At 44.1% G+C, this 24,594-nt stretch overlaps 1 protein-coding gene across 2 annotated transcripts in view; it reads left to right on the forward strand.

Moving 5' to 3' along the window:
* Sspn (sarcospan) overlaps nucleotides 1-24,594 on the forward strand; it is a 53,415-nt gene that overhangs the window by 8,686 nt on the left and 20,135 nt on the right. The window contains exon 1 of one of the 2 annotated variants that reach the window (XM_050164730.1): nucleotides 764-1,090. The exons of the other annotated variant lie outside the window; for it this stretch is intronic. Within the exon in view, the coding sequence (XP_050020687.1) occupies nucleotides 893-1,090 (198 nt within the window). The 5' untranslated portion in view covers nucleotides 764-892. Of the gene's footprint in view, nucleotides 1-763; nucleotides 1,091-24,594 lie in introns of those variants that run through there. 2 annotated transcript variants of the gene reach the window in all.

The following is a 24,594-nucleotide window of genomic DNA, read 5'->3' on the forward strand; positions in this document are numbered from 1 at the left end:
GGCCAAGGCAGGGGCTGGCAGATCTCTGAGTTCAAGGTCAGCCTGGTCTACAAGAACTAGTTCCAGGATGGGTTCCAAAGCTACAGAGAAACCCTGTCTCGAAAAAACAACCAAAATAATAATGATAATAATAATAATAATTTCAGGGTCATACAGCAAGTTTGAATCCAGCCAGGCAGGGCTGCAATACCAATACAAATGAGGGCAAAGCTTTTTAAAACAAACACAGGAGAGGTGTCACCATTAGCCCAGCCGCTCTGGGAACGATTATTCCATTGTTAAATTTTAACTAATTTATTATTATTATTATTTTGTGTATGGCGTGTAAGACACATGTGTACGAATGAGGTCAGGGATTCAGCTTTTCCTGGATTTCCCTTTACACTGTGGCTCCTGGAGATCACACTCAGGAATAAAAAGTACCTCAGTGAGAAAAAAATATTTTACTTTTTTCTGCCCTCTTCCCTGTTTTTCTTTTCCATTTTCTTTATTTTTCTTCCTCTGCTCCTCCCTTCCTCCCTCCCTCCCTTGTTAGTTGAACTACAAATTTAGAAAAAGCATAATTTAACTTTTGGCAATGACTTCACAGCTGTTAGTGCAGCCGAGCCCATTTTTGTGTTCAATGATCTATTAATTAAACACAAGCGGTTTCAGCATTCATCACCCTTTCTTGCACGTCCTGGAAACCAAAAAGCACAGCGGGCTGGCTTTCCCATCACACAGACTCTAGGCGCCGGGTCCCCAGCGTTGGCAGTTGGCGACCCCCCTCGGGTCCCCCTCGGCCTCTGGTGGCCTGAGAGTGTTTTCCACATTTGCTCAACCCCTTCGCTGTCGACCAGGCAGGCCCAGCCGCGGCCCAGGCGCAGCCACCGCAGCCACCACCGACCGGAACATGGGGCGCAAGGCGAGCCCCGGGGCGCAGGAGCGCGTGGACGAGGAGGCGCGGACCTGCTGCGGCTGCCGCTTCCCGCTGCTGCTGGCGCTGCTGCAGCTGGCTCTGGGCATCGCGGTGACCGTGCTGGGCTTCCTCATGGCGAGCATCAGCCCCTCCCTGCTAGTCAGAGACACTCCGTTCTGGGCTGGGATCATTGTAAGCATCGACTCTGTTCTGCCTAAGCGCCAGCGGGCATGCCAAGCCGCGTGGCGGAGTGGAGACTAACCCAGTTGCATGCGCTCCCCCACCCCAGCTGCACCCCTAACTGCTTGGAGAGTGACTGTGGGCACACTTGGTCTCCCCGCAGCGAGGCAGGACTTAGGGGATTCCAGTCTCCTCCTGCCTGAGGCTGCTTGCTCCTCCCAGGGCCCTGACTCTCAATCTGCTGGAGCAGGAGAGGCCCAGTGGGTCATCTTGCACAGCCTCTAAGACAACTCTGAAGATCCACCCCGCGTGGCTCGGTCCTTGTCCCATTGCCCAGCCCCACGCCTGTCTGTCTAAGTAACACAAAGTGAAGCTCAGCTTGGGAAAAGCAGGGTAGGAAAACCTGAACTTGGAGTCATGCTGGTTTTGTTAAACTTCAATGCCTTGTTTTCAGGCAGGGCCAGAAAACACCCCGTAAGCTCAGACCAGACCCACACAAGTGTCTGGCTATGGAAGAATGTGTTAGGGACTGTCTTAATTGGCACCCAGCACTATGAGTTAGTGTGGGAATTCTTTAAGGTAAAATAGGTTCGGCTTACTGAATACCTACTGTGTGCCTGTTCTGCGGGAGATCTACCCTGTGTTGTTCTGTTCCTCCGCTTTTAGGGAACAGTCCTCAAGCCAGAGTAGCCAGGCTGGCCCCGCCCAAGGTCATGAGCTCCGCCAGGGTGGCATCTCTGTAGTCAGAGTCTGGCTTGCTATTTTAATACCATCCTATCTAAAGCCAGTGCTAAACTCTCTGACAGGCTGTTTCAGTTGATTGCAAAACAGTGAGGATTGTTACTCCTCTTTGGACAAGAGGAAGCCCAGCAAATGACACCCTCACGCCCAGAAGGTAAACCGGCCTCAGGAGAGACCATCAGGGACCCTTCTGCCTTCCAGCTCACGCTGCCATTCCTGTTGCTGACCACACAAGGAAACCCCCGACATAGCTGTGTACGGTGCAGAACTCAGAGACACCTGATGCATATGCATGGGTGCAGATATTTTTAAATTAAGATTATTCGAGCTCACAGATCTTTGAAGAGGAATTTAAAACATTTAATTCGTGTCCCGAGAATTCCCTTGAAATTATCGTGATTGGAGTTTTCTAAGCCAAATGATTTTAAAAATAACTTCTCGTGTAGACATACTGGATATTTTAGTCGCCTCGATGGCTGTCAACAGACTCCGGGGTGTGGAGGGAAGATATCTGTTCTTGAAGGTTAGACAAACGGAAGGGTCAGGAATGAAACTGGTTTTGAGAACTGACTTTGATTTCATCTTCAAGACCAGTTCCAAAGAAATGGATGAGAAGGGGGACAAAACCATGTTTTAATGTTCAAGGCATGATACAGAAATCCTGAAACCTGGGGAATCCAAAGCTCCTGTGAAGTTTACCGCTCCTAATGGCTTGCTGGGTGTGGCGTGGAGACCCTTCTACTACACAGCAAGGGACTCTTGTTTCTTCTCCATAGACTAGGGTTCACTTGAAGCTCACCCACAGCATGAGGCCCTGCTTGAGTTTCCTTTCCACAGAGAATCTGGGTAGTGTGTGCATCCAACACAGATGTCCCCAGCCTATTGAGGGAGCCTCTGAGACGCCAGGTGGGGGGGCATGTCTTGTCTCAGCAGGATGAGGGCTGTGGGCAGTGTGTCACTGTCTCTCAGACACAGGGACCCTGTGCTTGCCTGACCACAGTCCGTGGTTGGTGTCAGGGCATACTTCCAGGATGTCAGGAAGGGAGAGGCAGGAGGCAGATGGTGACGGGCAGGTGTGTAAACACCACACCTGGTGGGGAGTCCTGGCTCTAACATTATTTGCTGAATAATTGTGGGTAAGTTAGTTAATGTCTCTAGGCTTCAATTTTGGGGGCTTGGGGTCATGTCTGTCTTCTGTCTGTCTGTCTGTGTCCATGTATGCACACATATGTGTCTAGGAGGGCCTATGGAGGTCAGAGGGCAAGACTGTGATGTCTTCTTCAATCACACCCCACCCCTGTTTTTGAGGCAATGTCTCTCACTGACCCCCAAAACCTACCAACTTGGCTAGATTGGCTGACCAAGGAGCCCCCCACCCCCGATCTCCCCATCTCTGCTCCTGCCATGATGAGGTCACAGACACCTGTAGCCACACCTAGCTCTTTACGTGGGCGCTGGGGCTCCGACTCAGGTCCACACATTGTGCCTCGGGCACTTTACCCCAGCCGTCTCCCCAGCCCCGGCTTCTGTTTCTTTATTGCTAATATAGTTAAGTCCTACCCCTTAGGGTCACCCTGAGGAGATCAATACATGGGAAGCAGCCCCTGGCACAGTGCCAGCCCATAGCTAACAGGATGACTGGTCCACCATGCTTTAGGTTTGGGGAACAGACCCTGATGGTGACGCTCATCAAGGTCCATCTCCCTAGGGTAAAAACTGCGCTGTGCTGAGAGGCTTGGTACCAAACTCCTAGCCGAAGAGAGCCACACCCACTTCCGGAATGCAGGCGGAGGCTTCCACACCGTCCACAGCTGTGGGTGCTTCAGATTTTTGTTTATCCAGGCAGTCTCTTGGCATAAGGATTGGTTTCAGTGTTCAGACTGTGCTGTCCTTTTAACTTGAGGTCTGGGTGATGGCATTTCCTTGGTACAGCTCGGTACCTGGGTGAACCCACACAGGGGGCTTCTCTTTGGCCAGGGCCTGTGTGACTTGCTTGGTGACCTTGTACTAAAGGGGCCCCTGGGTGATTTACGATCGGAAATTTCAGGCATGTGAGGTGGTGGGGGACCACTGTGACTGTCTGTAAATGTGACTCCACTCGAGTTACCAAAGATTTCCATATAGGCGAGGAAGACATTGAATGTGGCTGCGGTGGGGGCTGTGACACACCCCAGAGTCCTTTGTAGGTGGCAGAGGTTATAAATCACCAATGATAATGAGAAGAGAGGCGGTATCTCTGAGGACAAACGGGGTTGCGGGCAGAGCCCCCAGGAGAGAGATGGCGGTCCTCTGCGCCTGCGCACTCTTTTCCTATTTACTGAATCAGATTGCCGATCTAGGTTTTAATTTTATGTTTGGTCTTCAAGACAGGATCTCACATAGGGACTTGACTTAGCCAGCTTTGAACTCCTGATCTTTCTGCCTCCACGTCCCACACGCCCAAGCAATTTCAGTTCTCCTTATGCCAGGGTAGGAATCCGGAACTATGGGAATTGAGCGAGCACAGTTCTGACTGAGATGTCTTAATGTGTTTAAACTTGGGTTTATTCTTCTCTGTTCAGTAGCATGTGTTAGGGGCGTCTGCCTGCGTCTAAGATGGCATTCCCACAGCTGGGGGACATCTCCAACTGCTGATGGACTGGCCCCTCATCACACCTGACAGTAACGGATAGTGCCCATTAGAAATGTACCCCACACCTGCGTTTCCAGAGCCCATCTCTGCTTGGAGTCCCAAGCGGTGGTTTATTTGCTTTGGCGTCTTTGCCCTGAAGTCAATTTCAGCGCCTGTTCCCACATCTCACCTCCCCTGAGGACATTGTGATGTTCTTATCTCTAGTACCCAGCTCGTCTCTACTCACCCAGTAGGCGAGGCAGATGAGAACTTTCTCTCATCTTCCTGCCTCTGCCTCCTGAATGCTGGAATTGCAGGCGGGTGCAGCCATGCCCTGCCTCCTGCTATGTTCCTAAGCTGCTAGGCCTCTCCCTCCATCGTCCCCACATCATGTCTACTGGAATCCCAGCTCTGAGATACATGTCATATTAGCCCTGTCAGAATTTAAGGCAAAAGCTTAAAAGAAAGGGCATTGTGTTTCCTGTATTCAAGTCCGTCACGGAACCCACGGAATGAATGTGGAATGAGAAGTTCTGCTGGGTATTTCACGAACAGTGCCGGGAATAATGGTGCACAGCAGTGATCCCAGCACTCCAGAGGCTGAGGCAGGAGGATTGCAAGTTCCAGGCCAATCTAAACAGTAGAGTGATACCCTATCTCAAAACATAAGTGCGCGTGCGCGGGGGCACGGGGGCGCGCGCACACACACACACAAAGAATATCAATATTTCTTTCTAATTTCAGTGTTTCAATTTCTGATTTCTCTGGGGGATTAGGAATGCAGGTGCATTTGGATGTTCCAGATCGGCTTAGGACTTGACACAGTGGAAGAGAAACCCATGGATGGCTGTTTTAAAGAGAGAATTGCAAGCATGGGGACTTGGTGAACATTTACCATGAAATTTGCAAGCAGATGGCAAGTCAGGCTGAGGGGTAGTTATTATTCACGATTCATAACTAGAGGAAGCTCGATGCATGGTGTAGCTAAGGAGCTCCACCATCATGAAGACCGGCCGGAAGGGCACAGGTTTGGTGCCGGCTTTCATCAAGTCAGGAAGCCAAGGGGACTGTCACTTTCCACACAGGAGTTCTGAGATTTGAAAAATTAAATCTGGAATACTATTTTTAGAAACACACTGTGTAATAATTTATTATTTTTCATACTAGGACTTTAATATGTGTTCCCAAACCTAGTACAACACCTCGGCTACCACTGGGTGACAGGTTTCATTACGTGACTGTCACAGGGTTGTTAGAACTCAGGAATAATGAGTACAGGGCTGATCCAACCAATCCCCACGGAGCATACATAACAGATGAATAGTAAGAAAATAACCTAATAGCCATGTGAAATTCTCACATCAAATATAAAAATTTTAATGAGTATATGAAAATAGCATGGAATATTTAAGAATTTCAGGGTAGAAGAGGAAGGTTAGGACAGAACAAAATCCACCAGAGATAGATGGGCTGAAACTTTGCTGGTCAGCCATGACCTCGTGGTTGTTATATAGAATAATAGAAATGGGTTAAATTAAGATGTAAGAGTTAGACGATAAGAAGCTAGAGCTAATGGGCTAAGCAGTGATTTAATTAATATAGTTTCTGTGTGGTTATTTCGGTTCTGGCTGACCAGGACAAACAAGCAGCCTCCTCCAACAGTGGGGGTTGCTAAGGACCTAAAGATGCATCCTTCACCTAACGAGGAGATGCTGCCATTTCTGATATATTTTAAAAATCCTTCACTTCAGATATATTCCACTCAGAAGTTTACCCAGAGGATAGTGTCTGGATACATCTTTGAGATGTTGACTTGAGTCACCTGAGTCTTTGATGTTTTTGTAAGAATAATTCTAGTACATAGACTTTTAGGGGTAACTGAAAGAAAAGGGAAGTAATGTATGATTTAACCCCCTACCCATTAGGCTGCAGTGTGTCCCCTCACACATAATCGATCACACTGAAATCTATTTCTCTCAAATCTGCTGTTATCCAAAGTTTCTGTCTGAACTTATATATTCCCATTTTAAAATAATAGAACTGGATATTGAAATGAGAGAAATTTTAGCCATAGCATTTAAGAGGACTCTGAAGTAAGAATAGTGTGTTGTTATTGCTGCCTGTGGCTCCGGGCTCCCAGAATGTATAGAATACTAACTCATGATTTCCAAGATGTTTTAAAGTGGTTTGAGGATGGAGAGATGTCATGGCTTGCTAATCATTCAGAGGACCAGAGTTTGGGTGTCAGCACCCAGGTCAGGTAGCTCACAACTGCCTGTCACTGCAGCTCCAGGGGATCTGATGACCTCTTGTGGCCTCCGCAGGTACCTGCATAGATATTTGAGTACACACTCACAAATAAAATAATAAATCTTAAAAAAAATAACTAAGTAGCAATAGCAACCACAGAGTAGATGAATTCACTTGGTTTATTTTGCTTTTCCATGGCTAGAATAAATGACCTCTGGGGCTGTTGTGCTGGAGTTGGCCGGTGGTGGGGTTAAGACCCCCAGGAGGGAAGCAACCGGTAAATCTGTAATTTTCAGTCTCGCCACCCACAGATTTCTGATACTCTGCTCACTTCTCACTTGCTGTGAGGAAATGTCTGGGCTCCCTTGCCCACCCCCACCGCTACACTACCATCCTGGCCATTTCTGTTAAGACTGCTGTCTGATTGGCTGGCTTGTGTTGCTGTGCGCCGAGATAAGACAGCAGCGTTAAAAGGATGTGTGCAGGGTATACCAGACTCCAGCCTGCAAATCCTGATGCAACTCCAGGGCAAGAGGAAAACTTAGCACGGGACTAGAACTAGGTAGATGATGTCCATTTGTGAGGCCTAGACCATGTCAGTCTAAAATGCCAGCCACAAACACCAGTCAGAATGTGGAGCTGGATGGGGTTGGTAGGGGTCTCAGGAGGTCATGGGTTTTATATTTTACCATATTCCCCTAGTTTTCTTTGTGTGTGTGTACATGCCATGGCATGAGTGTGGAAGTCAGAGGACAGCTTAGAGGAGTTAGTTCTTTTCTCCCACCAGGTGAACCCTACAGACCAAATTTAGGGTTGGTTGTAGCAAGTTTACCTTTTGAACCATCTTGCTGGGTGTGCTTTTTGTTTTTGAGACAGGGTTTCATACATCCCGGGTTGACCTTGAACTTGTGATCTAACTGCTTCTCCCTCCCTAATTCTGGAATTATAGGCCTGTGTTTCTATACCTGGAGAGAGTGACAGTCTGTTCAGGGACTCGCAAGCAGGTTCCTTGTCGAATTGCTGAAGACCTTAGAGTTTCCTAGAACAGTCAGCGAAAATTCTCAGTTGGTGAAAACAAATATACAGTGTGTGTGTGTGTGTGTGCCTGTGTATATACATAGATATGTATATGTGTGTGCTCAAGCCTTAGGGAAACATTTGGAAGAAGTTGCTTTTAAAAAAATCTGATTACATCATATACCCCATTACCTTTCCTTCCTCTAATTCATCCCTCAAATTCCTGGTCTCTTTTTCTTTAATTGTTATATGCACACACACATATACATATATATGTATATACTGCATATATGTGTTTCTTAGTTAAGTTTTTATTGCTATGAGTTGCTATGACCACCGCAACTCTTATAAAGGAAAACATTTGATTGAGGTGGTGGCTTGCAGTTCCAGAGTTCAGTCCATTGTCATCATGAAGGAGAACATGGCACATGCAGATGTGGTACTGGGGCTGGCATCCTAGTTTTGACCTGGAGGCAACAGCAAGTCGACTGACTGTCTCACTGAGAGAAGCTCAAATCCTACCCCAACAATGACACACTTCCTCCAACAATGTCGCACCTCCTAATAGTGCCACTCCCTTTGGGGGCCATTTCTTCAAACCACCCCATTCCACTCCCTGCCCCCCAAAGACTTATAGTCATCATAATGCAAAAAAAATGCATTCAGTCCAACTTCAAAAGTTCCAATAGTCTCTAACAGTTTCAAACTTGTTTCAAAGTCTTTTCTGAGACACATGGCAATCTCTTAAGTGTAATCCCCCTTTAAAAGTCAAAAGGCAGATCACATACTTACCATTCCAAAACACATGGAAGAGAGCCTAGCAAGGAAATACTGAACCAAAGCAAGACCAAACCCAGCTGGGCAAACTTCAAACTGTATATTGAATAGCTATTCAGATCTCAAAATCTGAGAGTTAGAGATCTTAGTTCAGCTTTACTGACTAATCTTTTGGTCTGGTTCCACTCCCAGTTAGCAGCTCTCCTCAGTAGGTGTCCCCTGACTCTGGGATCTGTGACATCTTGGATTCTTCAAGGCAATCCAGACTTCAATGTCACCTCTTCACACAATGGCCTCTCTAGGCCTTCATTTAGGGTCATCCCTAGTACATGTCTGGCCTCAGTGGTATTCCTTTGGTGAAGAGGCAATTTCCTTAACTCATTTCTTCTATCCTTAATTAATATTCACAACCCTGTGACTGAAGCTGCCAACTTCTGCTGTTTGCTGGGGCTGGAACATGGCCCCCTTGTTCAATTGCATCTTCACCAGCTTTCTGTTTTCCACCTTTACTGCCAAAGCTTGGCTGTTCTTGAATGTGTTTGATGCATTTTTCTAATTATTCTTTATCAATAAAAACTTGGGATCAGATATTGGGGTAAGAACCTGTTTGAACAGAGAAGCAACAGAGAAGCAATCAATGACCTCCTATCTCTTTTGTTCCTCCATCAAAAAGGTTCGAGAGCTCTCAGCCTACTAATTCTTGTCTGTCTGTCCTCAGTCCTCCAAAACCTCTATGATTAATTTTGGTCAACAAGTAGCTAGTTCTGACCTCTGATTTAAAACAACCTCTAATGTCAGTCTTGGGAGTATCATAATGCAATCAAAGTATTATACAACATTTCTCCCTTTTGTCTAAATAAAAAAGGAGGATTTTAACTCTGAAACAAAAGAACTATATATAATAAGAAAAATTATCAGGTAAGAATTACATTTATAATGTCCGGTCCATTTGGATTTGGCAAACTCAGAGAAAATACTCTATTATCTAGCCTAGCTTAGTGAGTCCCAAGTTTTGTAGGTAATTCACTTTCCCTCCTAACTTGCATTCCCTACCCCAGGCTATCCTTTTATGTATCTCAACCTTATACACTTTATACCTCTTTTTTGAGGTTTTTCTTCTGAATTTGGTAGCAAGAAAAACTAACTATAATTATCTAGTCTTCAACTTCATCAGAGACCCGAGAAGGATATAAGATTATCTGAGTAAATAGGAAGTACAGAGCAAAAACTTTCAAAAATATAGAAATGACGAAAGCAGCTGGCTGCCTGGATGGCCACTCAGGGTTTTCTATAAGGTTAGGATGTCTGTCTTTGGCCTACAGGCCTAGTCTGACAGACTTCTGTGAAGCAGAAATTTTGAAGGCCTGTCCTACCTCGTCCTGGCAAAGTTTGACGGTCAGCTTTTTGTGTGTGGGTCTAGCTTGTCCTATTTGGACAGTATACTGTCAGCTGTCAAGGCAAGGACAAATTTGGCCACAAAGAAAGCAAACTCCATATGGAGTTTCTTCAATGCCCATCATCTTCTTTAAGCTAGATTGGTACTGGCAGAAAAAGGCATATTTCACTGTCATGAAAAGCCTTATGTTATTAAAACCTCTTAAATGACATATTCAATAGGTTTCTGAAGTGTTTGGTGATTACCTGCCTATCTAAAATATATCTGTTTGATTTTGAAAATATACATAACCTGACTACAAGTTTGATTGTTATAGGTGACTAACTACTAACCTGTATAATCCTAAATAGATTGTAGTAATAACTTTCAAGGACTAAAAATTTAAATCACACTGTTAAATGAGCTACATAGACATAATACCTTAAAAAGAGTGTGTGCATATATATAAAATAACAAAAATAAACTTAAATTTTTGTCAATATATAAAAACCCATACCAATATAAAATATTTAAGATTAATAGTTGCTTTTTTAAGTTTAAAAGTGGATTCAGAAATCTACCCCTTTATCCTATTATTTATATATCTCCCATTTTTCTTTTAAGTATGAGATACCTGAATCTAATCTCTTTTGTTCAGCATTTTCCTACCATGATCAATCATAACTTGTAACCAATTCCCTAAACAATGACAAATATTGATAACTCATTGAATGACCAAAACCACTCCTTCACCTCTTGGGAATGTGTGCGTTGTGTTCTTTGGGTTGCTTCCTGTTGCTTGGGGATGATGGAATCTCTAGAGCACCCTGAGAAAATTGAAATAATGGTCAAGTCCTGGGAGAGCTGGTTGACTCATTTCTTCTCCACTTTCTGTGTGATGGGAAAGTGTAGGACTTGTTTGAAGTCCTGGCTTGAGTCGTCTACAAGATTATCTTAGCTAACTGACATGAAATTTTCCTGAGCAGTTTTTACTCCAAAACTTTTATTTGGGTGGTGTTTGTCATCTTAGTGGCATTACCACAATCCAGGTGGAATTGTCATTGTGGGGCCCAACTTCCTTTTGGAGACTTCAAAGGTTCTTGTTAGAAATGGCTATGGTTCACTGCAGAACATTTAAACATTTTAAATATCATATGCAGTAGATCTTGGAGAGGGTAAAGGACCACAATTTGTTAAAGTATATCGGGATACACAAAGTTAATTGCTAGTTACCCGACAGAGACATAAGCCCAAAATAATGTACAGGAAGCTAGATGAAACCTTTTTCTAAAGTTAGTACTCTATGTGACCATTAATATCATAGCAGAAAGTTTATCTTATAAATTTTGAGATATTGATACCTTAAGACAAGTTTTGAAGGGTCAAAATAAAACTGAAAGCTTATGAGACCAGTAGGAATGAAATAGTCCCTTAATTTTGGTTTTTCTTCTATCCCCTACCAGGTGGCTCTTCTGACATGAGACAGAGATTTTGGATTTTCCTTTAACACACATGCTTGGTTTTAGAGAAGGAGAGAGCCACACTCCAACTCCAAAAAGCCAGATTTAATTTTTAATTGAACTGGGACTACAAAAAGACCATTTGTGTTAAATATCTGTAGAGAACAGCAGAAACAAACATTTAAAGATTTATGAAATTTTATCCTGTTGGAAATATGCTATATCATGACACCCATTTACTCTTTTATTTTGGGACATTTTCTCTGGATGATTCATCCTTTTTCTTCAGATGTCTCATGTGTCCAGTGGTCTTCAGATTCCTTAGTTGGATGCCTCCATTCTGTAGGAAAGACAAAAACAAAACCCTGCCTCAACCCTAATTTTGGGGAGTCTCCATTTTGGCAGGTTATATCTGATCAAATGAAAGGCATTTGTTAGTCTTATAAGTCAGTTTAGATTGAATGGTCATGCTGTTTGATGAAGTATCTTTTAATCAAGCGGTCTCTCTTGTTCAAGTCTAATCTTTATCAATTTTTGTTGTAATAGGAGCAGCAGGGCTGCATCCCCAGCACCCCGGCTGCCTGGTTAGCTTATGCCCCGAAATAACAACACACAAACTGTATTCTTTTAAACACTGCCTGGCCCATTAGTTTCAGTCTCTTAACCCATTTCTAATAATCTATGTAGCACCGGTCTTACTGGGAAAGATTCAGCATGTCTGACCTGGCGGCTTGCTTTATCACATGCGTCTGCCTCAGAGAGCAGAGCTATCGCATCTGCCTGGGAGAGGAGAGCATGGCGTCTCTGAGCTCACTTCCTCTTTCTCCCAGCATTCTGTTCTGTTTACTCCTCCCACTTATGTTTTAACCTATGAGGCCAAGCAGTTTTTTTTTTTATTACTTAACCAATGACCTTCCTCCATCAAATTTTGATGGTATCCATAGCTTTTCTTCTCCCATGGAAACAAAAATCCTCTTCCCCAAGGTAACACATATTCTGCTTTCCATCCTGAGGTCAACACATCTTTAAAGAATACAGCTGATTTAATTCAGCATTTTTTCCTACTATCCAGTGTCTCTCCACAGCTGTCCTTCCTTTCTCATTTTCATTAGAAATTTTAAAGTTAATAAAGCATTGTGCAATTTATTTCTTGGGGGTCTTTATCATCCTTTTTTGTTTATTAAGCATATCTTTTAGCATGTGATTAGATCTTTCTATAACTGCTTGCCCTGTAGGGTTGTGTGGTACACATGTAATATGCTTTATATTATAATAAGCAAAAAAAACTGTTTCATTTTACAAGAGACATATGCTGGAGCATTGTCAGTCTTAATTTGTACAGGTATCACCAGGATGGCCATAGCTTCTAACAATGTGTAATTACAGAATCAGCCTTTTCAGAACTCAAAGCAATAACCTATTTTAATCCTAAATATGTATCTGTGGTATGGTGTACATATGTTAATTTTCCAAACTCTACAAAAATGAAACACATTCATTTGCCAAATTTCATTTCTTTGAATTCCTTTTGCAGTACTCCTGTAGGTTGGTTATATAAAGAACAAGTAGGGCATTTCCTTTTAATTTCCTGGCTTGTTGATAAATGATAGAAAAATCTATCTTCAAACCTTTGCTACTAACATGTTGTTTCCTATGAAATCCTGAATCTTCTACCCATAGATGATCAATTTCATCATTACCTTGTGCTAGAGGGCCTGGTAGACCCGTATGGGATCTGTTACATGTGACATACAAGGGATGATTTCTATTTCTGAGTATTTCTTCTAATTGAATAAATAACAAAGTTAATTCTGAATTATTTGGAATAAGTTTAGCTGTTTCAACATGTAAAACAACTCTTTCTGCATATTGAGAATCAGTAACTATATGAAGTGGTTCTGGAAAATCTGATAATACCATGAGAATAGCATATAATTTTGACTTTTAAACAGAATAATAAGGGCTTTGAGCCACCTTGTTTAAATTTCCTGACTTATAACCTGCTTTTCCTTATTTATTTGCATTCTTATAGAATGTAGCTACTCCACAAATTGGTGTTCTCCATACAATGTGAGGGAGGTTCCAATTAGTTCTCTTTATAATCTTTTTTTTATAAACTCTTTATAAACTTTATAATCTTTTGCTTTGGGGATATTTGTTGCTATTATCTCCAAAAAATGACTTCAAGCTCTTTGCCAATTTTCATTTACTGTCTATGATGAGGAAATTTCAACATTAATCAAAAGTATGACAATTTCTGCTGGCTTTAGTCGTACTAATTGTTGAAGTTTTCATTTTCCTTTCAGAATCAATTTAGAAATTTTTATACATAGGTCTCTAATTTTTTTTTTGAGGCAGGGTTTCTCTGTAGCTTTGGTGCCTGTCCTGGAACTAGCTCTTGTGGACCAAGTTGGTCTCAGACTCACAGAGATCAACCTGCCTCTGCCTCCTGAGTACTGGGATTAGAGGCATGTGCTACCATTACCTGGCTGGTATTTAATTTTTTACTCTGTATGATAAAAAATCCATTCTAAGATATTATCTTCTCTCTGTATAAGAATTCCCACAGGTGAATACACAGAAGGTACAATATCCAACACACAGTCAAGCTCTGGATTGAAATATTCCACATGTGTCCTGTAATTTCATTTATGCCAGAGCCAATTCTCTCTCAGCCTCAGCTGATAATTTTTTTTATACTATCAAGTCATTAGCTCCTTGTAATGTTTGAAATAAATTGCTTAGTTTTTGCATTGTCAATTCCTTTGTGGGCCATAGTCAGTTAATATCTCTCAGCAATTTTTTAAAATAATTAAGAATTTATAATTGATCTCTCCTGATTTGTACTTTTTTGGTCAATTTTTTTGTAAACCTGTCTTATATCCTAGGTAATTAATATAATCTCCTCTCTGCATTATTTTCAGGAACAATTTATAATCCCCAACAAGGCAAAATTTACTTTACTTCTTCAGATATTTTATCTAAGGTGTCTGCATCAGAATCAGCTAGTAAGCTACATATAATGGTAAATTATAGATTTATAAATGATTTCCAATGGCTGTTGTATAAAATATTGACATAAGGTAGGGCTATTTAACATCCATCATGGAAGAATTTTCCACCACTGATAACTTTTAACAGACTGGGAATTATCATACATAGGCACTGTGAAGGCAAATTTTTCTCCATCCTATTTCTCCAAAAGGTATATTTAAAGAGAAGTCTTTTAAGTCCATCACTATAATAGATTATCCTTTATGTAACAGATAAGGCAAGGGAACTGCAGTAAAGAGCCATTGGCTGAATCTCCTTATTAAAAGCTCGTGAATCTGTTGCCATTCTTCATATCTCATTTTAATGACAAAAATAGGAGAATTCCAAGGACTGGTTGATTCTTCACTACTCTGCCTATTTGGCTGCTCCTGTACCAGGTGTTCTGAAGCCTGTAATTTTTCTGATGTCAGAGGCCATTGTTCCACCCAGACAGGTTTGTCAGTTAACCATTTTAAAGGTAGGGCTGTTGGTGCCCTTTAAAGATCAGCATATGTTGTGCCTGTTTGTGTGACCTGAATGGTCTGTGACTGTTCTTGATAAAACCTTTTAATATTTCTCTCAGAAGCATATGTTAGTTAATGGTCTGTTTCTGAGATTGGAGGGATGTTAATCTGGGTATTCCATTGCTATAACAAATCATGTACCCGTAAATCCATTGCTATGTTATGATGTAGGAGGGTCTTCTATCTATGTGTTACTTTTATTGGTTAATAAAGAAACTGCCTTGGCTTTTTTGATAGGGCAGGATTTAGATATGTGGAGTAGACCAAATAGAATGCTGGGAGAAAGAAGCAGAGTCATGCAGATGCCATGAAGCTCTGGCCTGAGATGGACATACGTTAGGATCTTTCCCAGTAAGCCACAGCCTCATGGTGCTACACAGATTCAATGGGAATGGGTTAATCAAGATGTGAGAGTTAGCCAATATGAGGCTAGAAATAATGGGCTAGGCAGTGTTTAAATGAATACAATTTGTGTGTTGTTATTTCGGGTGTAAAGCTAGCCATGCAGGAGCCGGGCAGGAAGAAAAGCAGGCCTGCTCGCCTCATCGCTACAATGTTAGGCATATATGGCTTTAGTTTTCCTTTCTGTCCTTCTGGACTTATACACACAACCAATTTGTGCTTTGTTTTACCTGAGAGAACGTTTTAATCTCTACAAGCTTAAAATTTACTTCCTGAAGAGGCCAACTTGGAAGCCAAGATTTTAATGCAATTGTTATTCCATCTGCCCCTGTGTCTACCAAACCCTTAATTTCTTGTGTGTTTAATTTTGGTGCTTGGCTGTTTATAGAAGTTTGCCCAAATATTTGTTTTATGGTTTCTCCTCAAAATTCATTTTATCAATTCTGAAGGTTTTCTGTCATTAAAGCAGTTTGCTTTTTCACAACAGGCATGAATTCTTTTAATTCCTCTGAGGAGGAGTTTCCCCAGTGATCACAGGGAATGATTGAACCAAATTTGACACAAGGGCCTGTGAGAGGCCCCCTAACGTGTTTCCTGATGACAAAGGGTTACCCTGCCTGTCACATGTTGACCTGGATTCATTTGTCCAATGTCAGCCTTTGCCACAATCCTGTTTATTCCAGGAGACTGGGGCCTTCTATTGGGATTACCTCTATGATGACAGAAGTTACAAAATAATCCCACACTAGTTCAGAATTAAGTATAACAAAGGGTTATTTATTTAGGGGAGACTCACAGATCACTGTCCTACCTCTACAAGAAATATTGTTCCCAGGAATGCCTTGCCTACAATCCCTTTTCAGATGACCTAGTTTACCACATTAAAACATCTGACGTTTTTGACTTTTCTTAAATTTTTTTGAGATCATTTCTCCTACCCAGGTATCATTATGAGCTCGAGGTCCAAAGTGCTAATGCTGCTGCTAAAGATCTAATCACCCTGCTGCATTCTGAACTAGCATTTTCAAAAGCCAAACATTCAATTAATAGTTGTCTAACTTCTGGATCTGATAACATTCTATTTATGGCTGTGGTCAGTCTTTGTAAGGAATCAGGAAGGTTCTTTTGGGCCTTGTATAATCTTAGTAAATTGCTCAGTCCTCTTTCCCGATTCCTCAGTCCTGTCCCATGCATTGAAAGCTGCTGTATGGCATTGAGCAAAGGTGTGGTCATCAAATTTAGTCTGTCTCTGTAAGTCAGCATGTTGACCCTCACCAAGAATTTGACCTTGGAGAACCTCATAACCTCTAACCGTACCTTGTTCTTGTATGGCACTAGCTTCCACCACCCTTTGCCACTGTAGCTGAGTACCAGGTTCTGTTGTGTGATGTTTTACTCTTCTGGCTTTTGGGGGCCTGCCACCCCATTCCCAGATAAATCACACATGGAGGTTTATTCTTAGTTATGAGTGCCTGGCCTCAGCTTGACTTGTTCCTTGCCAGCTTTTCTTATCTTGAAGTGTCCCAACTACCTTTTGCCTCTGGACCTTTATCTTTGTCTATTTTTGTATGCCTTTCTTTCCTTCTTACTTCCTAGCTGGCTGGGTGGCTGGCCCCTGATGTCACCCTCTCCTTGTTCTCTCATTTGCTTCTCATTCCCTTTGTCTCAGATTTCTCCTCCTATTTATTCTCTCTCTCTGCCAGCCCTGCCTGTCCTTGCTCCTGTCTCGCTATTGGCTGTTCATCTCTTTATTAGAACCACCAGGTGTTTTAGACAGGCACAGGAACACAGCTTCACAGAGTTAAACAAATGCATCATAAACAAAAGTCACACACCTGAAAATAATATTCCCCAACAAGATTCCAATACTGCTGTAACTAAATCTTTCCAGTCTTGTGGAATAATTCTGAGTGGCCCATGAATTTAACATCTATTTCACAGAAGATGAATGTGTACCATATGAAACTATTGCTTCCTAAAATCTTTTCAAATCTAGCATTTCTACAGGACCCCAGTTACCTTCTGCATAGCCTCAGGAACACCTAGCATCTGGTGGTCATGCTTGAATGGTAATGGGATACGTTAAGGTTGGTTTTCTAGTGACCTTGGATGCTCCCCTTCAGTTTTATAATGCAGGGGTGCAGTAGCTTCTGCTCTAAATTCATCTGTCCATATGTGAATACTTTTCTTAGTTTCATTAATATGTCTTTCTAAGGATTGTATCTTGTCAGTTAATTTGTTTCTTATATTTGGCACTGATATCCAACAGCATTTTAGGGATAAAACATGAATTACCAAACTGATAGTGATTATCATTAATATAATGTCAATCTCACCTACATTGATTATCCCCTCATTTAATTGTCCCATTCCAAACCATCCATTGCAGAACCATACAGAGACCTAACTCCCTGCATCCTAATATTGCTTCCCATTTTTAACATGGGGGAAACTTTAAAAAGTGATTCCCCTCTTTAAGAATTCCCAGTTGTTTCACCATATCCGCTGACAATCACAGTGGAATGAGATGTTCACTGTTGCTGCATAGCACAGGTGGGAAGAGACCACAGGTGATACAGCTGCATAGCACAGGTGGGCAGAGACCACAGGTGATACAGCTGCATAGCACAGGTGGGAAGAGACCACAGTTGGTAAGATGCATAGCACAGGTGGGCAGAGACCATAGGTGGTACAGCTGCATAGCACAGGTGGGCAGAGACCACAGCTGGTACAGCTGAATAGCACAGGTGGGCAGAGACCACAGCTGGTACAGCTGAATAGCACAGGTGGGCAGAGACCACAGCTGGTACAGCTGCAGCTGCTTGTGTATAGCTGGGAGCTGAGAGTGTGTGGCCATCACAGCAACAATAGAAGCTTGAAAGGTTATCAAAGTGGCTGATGTGGGGTGACAGAGGCATGAGGAGGGGGTTCAGGGAAAGCCCACAACCGGCGAGAAGAGGGAACCAGCTGCCTGAAAAGTAGACACGGGAATGTGCAGAAGAAGCACCTGTGGTGGGAAGTGAAGGCACAGGCCGCCTGAAGGCAGAGCTAGCTGGCCAGTGGTGGGCAGGCGGCTAACTCAGGAGGCCTTTGGAGCCCAGTGCGTGTGGAGTTGGGTCTGTGGAGTTTGTGGCCAAGAATGGGTAGCAACTGGAGGCTGTTGTAGAGAGAGGCTACAACAGGAAAATCCCAGACTCCTTCAGAGGGCCTGGGGTAAGGGAAGACAAGCAAGCTGCCAGTAGCTCCAGAAGTGGCCCCAGAGTTGTGAAGCCAGGGCGAGGGGCTGCCTCATGATTTTGTGCCCCGAGTTGGATGCCAAATGATATATTTATTGAATTATTCTTTATCAATAAAGATTTGGGAGTCAGATATCAGGGTAAGAGACTGAATGATCAGGGAAGCAGCAGAGAAGCAACCAATGATCTCTCTCTTCCGTTTCTCCCTCCCAAAGGGCCAAGGCCCTCTCCAAACCCTACCTACTATGCCCTGTGTCTATCTGTCCTCAGTTCTCCAAAAGCGCTATGGTTAGTTTTGGTCAGCTAGCTACACCTTTATAGTCTGTCTTGGGAGTGTCAGACTGTGACCAAAATATCACACAACACTTACTCTGTAGACCAGACTGGCCTCAAACTCAGAGATCCTCCTGCCTCTGCTTTCCCAGTGCTTGGATTAAAGGCGTGCGCCACCACACCTGGCTCTAAGCTTTTCTTTAGTTCCTTTTCATTATAAATCTTTATTAGAATTACCACCCAAAGCCACACAAGAGTCTCTGCTAGGCTGTTTTGAGATTTCCTCTCTCAATGGAATTAATCCAAAATTCTTCACTTTATCTCTTCCCCTCCGCCGCCTCCCCTTTCTCTCCCCCTCCCCCAACCAAGTTCCCCTCCCTTGTCAGCCCAAAGAGCAATCAGGGTTCCCTGCCCTGTGGGAAGTCCAAGGACCACCCACCTCCATCCAGATCCAGGTCTAGTAAGGTGAGCATCCAAACTGCCTAGGCTCCCACAAAACCAATAGGTGCAGTAGGATCAAAAACCCATTGCCATTGTTCTTGAGGTCTCAGTAGTCCTCATTGTCCGCTATGTTCAGCGAGACTGGTTTTATCCCAGGCTTTTTCAGACCCAGGCCAGCTGGCCTTGGTGAGTTCCCCATTGGGAGGTGGCAGTGGGGAAGTGACAGAAATCTTAAATAAATAAATAAATAATTTAAAAAAAAATAAAAGAAAGAATTTGTTACAAATATAGTATCCTATTTATGTTTTATTTTATTTTGGGTTTTTTGAGACAAGGTCTCACTGTGTAGCCTTGGCTATTCTGGAACTTGCTCTGTGGACCAGGCTTGGCCTTGAACTCAAGAGATTCACTGGCCTCTGAATGCTTGGATTAAAGGCCTGCCACCATCCAGTGTTTTTTGTTTAAAAAAAAAATTCTTCACTTTAGCCTTGGGCAATCTTCAGACAAGGGCAAAAGACAGACACTTTTGTTGCCAAAACATCATAAGAATGCTCTCTAGGCAATGTGCTAGAGTTCTTCTCTGAGACCTTTTAAGGTACCCCTCCCAGTTCATCAGACCACACCCAGCACCAATGGCTTCTATGTTTCTGCTAGGGTGCCCATTACAGGGCACCTAATGCCTTAACTGCTTTCCTAACCCACAGTCCCAAGGTCTACATTCCTCCAAACAAAAGCGTGGTTGACCAGTCACAGCAACACCCCAATCCCTGGTACCAACTTCTTACTTTGGGTTTTCATTGCTGTGAAGAGGCGCCATGACCATGGTGACTCCTCTAAAGAAAACCTTTAACTGGGGTTTTAGTCCATTATCATCATGGCAGGGAGCATGGTGGCGTGCAGGCGGATGTGGTGCTGGAGCTGAGAGGGCTGCATCTTGACTCAGAGGCAACAGGAAGTGGACTGACTGTCACACTGAGAGAAGCTTGAGCAAGAGACCCCAAAGTCTGCTCCCACAGTGACACACTTGCTCCAGTAAGGCCACACCTCCTAATAATGCCACTCCCTTTGGGGGCCGTTTTCTTTCAAACACCACAATGTGCACACACGTATAAATACAGGACGGCTATTGGTGCTGTCCTTGCTCGAGTCTTGTTGAATTGTCATGGGTGACACTCCTTGCCACTTCCAGGAGACGCAGTATATTACAACAGATTTCCTCTGCCTCTGACAGTTCTCCCGCAACGTTCCTGATCCTTGGGGTGTTGTAGATGTTTCCACTGGGTCTGAGCACCCCGGGGTCATTTGTTCTCTGCGTCTTGATGAGTTGTGGTTTTCTGCACTGGTCTGTGTTGCACGGAGAAGCTTTGGTGAGAGGTGGGAAACGTACTTAGAGTGAAGAATGCCGCTGGCTGCATTAGCTCTTGCAAGCACGTGTGTGGGGTTGGGGGCTTCGGTCAAGTCCTGCCTCCCTTCTCGGCTCCAGGGAGTATCTTGTTAAAATGCCACTAACTGACATCTTGACTTCTGAGGTTAGTGTGCTTAGCTGAGTGGTGTGGTGAGCAATTTCAGGAGCCTGCTCTCCTGCGAGGGAGATTGATCCATATTTGTTGTCATGGTTGGTGTTAATTATCAACTTAGCAGGGTCTGGGATCGCCCTGGAGATGGGCCTCTGTATCTGCTTGTGTGGGTGATTATCTTGCTTGCCTTAATTGAGAGGGGGGAAGGGCCCCCTGTGGTGGGCACCATTCCCACCCGGACTGTAGGACTTGGAAAAAGCATTTGTCTGTCTCTGCTTCTTGGCTGCAGGTGCCATGCAGCCTGTCCTCTCTAGCCACTGTTGCTGTGACTTCTCTGTCATCACAGACTGCAATCTGGAACTGCAGGCCAAAATAAACCCTCTCTCTTAAGTTGCTGTGGTTGGGCTATTTTATCACAGGAAAGGAAAATAAACTAATCCTTGGTGTTCTAGAACTCTTAGAAGCCACCCCTCTGCTCCTCTTTCTAACTTGCAGTCATTGTTTATAGTTTTTGATGTTAGTAATGAAATGTCCATTAGTATTTTGTTTATAGAATGCATCACAGATCTCCAAGTGTGTCTCCACGCTGGCCCTCCTCACAGCACAGCCTCTCATCCAGGGGTCCCTCCGGGGTGGTGGCCCATTTATGGGTTCAAGGACAGACACCTTGTGGGGTTCTGTTTGTCAGTCATGAAATCCCTACCAGGCTTTGATTTTCCTTTGCCAAGCACTGCACGAGTCTGAGACATCCCAGAGAGAAAGCTGGGAGGGCAGCTCGCACGTGCCAAATAGAAAGCCGTTCAGGGCAGTCAGCCCTAGCTCTGCTCCAAACCCGCTGCCAACGGGGGGGGGGGGGGGGGGGGGGGGGGGGGGGGGGGGGGAGAGACAGCTAGGGCTGAAGATCAAGAGCCTTCCTGTGCCTCCTCTGGTATGTGTGTGTACACGTGTCCACAGCCTTCCTGTGCCTCCTCTGGTATGTGTGTGTACACATGTCCACAGCCTTGCTGTGCCTCCTCTGGTATATGTGTGCACGCACATGTGTGTACATGTGTCCACAGCCTTCCTGTGCCTCCTCTGGTATGTGTGTGTACACGTGTGTGTACACGTGTCCACAGCCTTGCTGTGCCTCCTCTGGTATGTTTGTGTGCGCACATGTGTGTACACATATGCACAGCCTTTGTGTGTCTCCTCTGGTATGTGTGTGCATGTACGGGCACTTGTGTGTGCTCGTGTCCACATCAGGGGTCCACAGAATATCTTATGCAATCTTTTCCCTTACTTTGAGAGACAGGGTCTCTCACTGAACCTGGAGCTCACCAAATGGGCTGGACCAGAGAGCCACCTCCAGGACCAGTCTTTCCCTGCCTTCCCGGTTCTGGGATTAGCGATAGACACATGGCCTTGCTGGGCTTTGTCCTGTGGGTTCTCAGGCATGCTTGGCAAGGACCTTATTTACTGAGCCACCTTCCTCGTGACTGCCGACAGGAATGCTACCTGCATGCCGCCTTTCCTGGGGGGGTGGCAAAAGGCCAGGAGGTGACTGGTTATTATGCGAATAAAGGGTCTGCTAGGGTCCTGTGAAGGACTCTGATGTCTGTCAGTGTAGAAATAAGCAATCACCCCTTGGCCGGGACTGTCCTCCTGAGAGGAGCTGTGAGACCCTTCCCATGGGTCTCACTCCGATGTTGTCTGGGAAGTGCTTGATGCAGCAATCTTGGTCACCTTGCCTTACAAGCCCCTTTATGATAAGCTATCGTCAAAGCTCCTTCTCTTGAGTGGAGGATAATAGCCCGAGACAGAGCAGTGGCTCATGTGTTAGCCACTCCGGAGGCCATGTTACCATGATAACTGTGGAGAATGCCATCCTGACTTTTCTACAAGGGGGACCCTGTTCAGACCGTGAGCCCTGGGCTGCGCCTTATCTCCTGGTCAGCTGTGTAGTGGAAGTTGTAAAAGCTGAGGCCGTTGTGGTCCCAGGAAAATCTCCAGAGAAAGGCGAAGGCAGGGCTGCCCTGCTTTCGGGGCAGAATGAGAGTGACATTATCTTGAGTGGTGCACCCGAGACCACGAGAAGGGCAAGTAAAGATGTCAAGGCAAACAACCGCGGGGAAAAGAGGAGAGCTTTGCTGTGCATGAAAGAGGGAGCTCCGACGTTATCCTCAGGAGCCCCCTCTCGGGACAGCCATGCCCTGTTCTCCTGTTGTCTCTCCTCCACTGACTCTAAAATAGAGGTCCAAACATGCCTGGAGAGGCAGTTCCCTGGATGTTTACCGAAGGCTTCAGGGTTCTGAGACCAACCATGATTTTAAAAATGAACACGGGGTGACCAAAGCGATTGTGTCCCGGAACCCTCCATAAATAATATCCAGTCAGTCATCAGACCGAGTGCGTCACCGATTTTTCCACATGGAGACCTCCCTGAAGCCTCACTCCCCTTCTCCCTAGCCTCGCGCCTCACAAAAGCCCTGTGTCTGGCTAGCCACCTTGTGGAGAGGCACACAGGATAGACTGCTGGCTGCTCGGGGACACTGACCTCCTCATATTGAAAGGACAGAAAGATTCTCAAACACAAGGTTATGCTCACATTAATTACTTAATGTTCCCTTATAGCCAGCTTATATATTTAAAAGAATGTCAGGTCGAGAAGCCACTCCATAGTGGGTTAAGGATCATGATGGTTCATTTGCTCTGCATGTCATATGTTGTCAGGTGGGTAGTTTTCTGTCAAGGGTGCTATTCTCATGTATGAGCCTAGGGACCTCAGACCTTGTCTGCAGCCATTTCTTACTTTCGTTCTTTCCCCTCCCCCTCTTCCTCCCTCCTCCTGCTCCTCCTTCTCCTTCAAGATAGGGTCTCATTGGCCTGGAGCTCACCAAATTTTAGGCTGGCCTACCAACAAGCCCAGGGCCTCCCCATCTGCACACCCCTTGCTGAGATCACAGGCATGCACCACCACATCTGGCTCTTTGCTCGTGGGTTTGGGGGGGACTTGAACTCAGGTCCTCACAGGTTAGACACTTCACTGACTGTTACTCCAGCCTAATTGTTGGGAATTCCTATGGCTTTGGCTTTAAATTTTAGTGTGTGTCGGTGTGTACATAAACACAAGTACCGACCTTCACTGGTAAGTTAATTCTCTATGTTTACTAATTTTGGTTTGCCTTTCAGGAGGTGTTGTGCGGCAACTCAGAGTGGCCTATTTGAGTGTATCCTCTAGGTGGTTTGGTCTTACCCAGCATTCCAATGGCTTCATAAGATCATATAACCGGTTCTCTTAGCCCACTTGTTATGATGATTCAGGCAGACTCAAAAGAGATAGGACTTCATAGTGAGCTTCCATGTTCCCATCTCCCAGCTTTGATAATTATCAACTTCCATTTTCTCTTGTTTGTTCTGTATGTCCTCATAATTCTCTGTCTAACCATTTATAGTTATTTTGAAGTAAACCCCAGTCTTGGGGTCATTCTACCCATAAATATTTTGCTATTTAAGTCAAATGGTAAAGAATATAACAATCAAATTCTAATATCGCACATAAAATAATATCTTACTAGAAACAGACCAGTGTTCAAATATCCTTAATTAATTTGTGAATATTTCTTCATAGTTTCTTAAAGATCTAGTTGTAATTAGTTAATATGTTTTTTTATTTCTCCCTCACTAAAACATTTGCCCTTTATTTTCCATACCCCCATTATTTATTTATTGAAACAGCCAAGTGTTAATCAGGTCAGTTTCATGTCTGTCTTAATAGGTTCCGGAATCATACAGATAGTTTAGAAGACCTCACCCCAACCCTTGCCCCACTGACTAAGACAATTCTGGAGCCATCAGAGCTGGTGGTTGACTACTTTGTAGA

This window comes from Alexandromys fortis, unplaced genomic scaffold (assembly GCF_014885135.2).
Source record: "Alexandromys fortis isolate MF-2015 unplaced genomic scaffold, M_Fortis_MF-2015_v1.1 scaffold_153, whole genome shotgun sequence".
In the NCBI taxonomy this organism is placed as follows: Eukaryota; Metazoa; Chordata; class Mammalia; order Rodentia; family Cricetidae; genus Alexandromys; species Alexandromys fortis.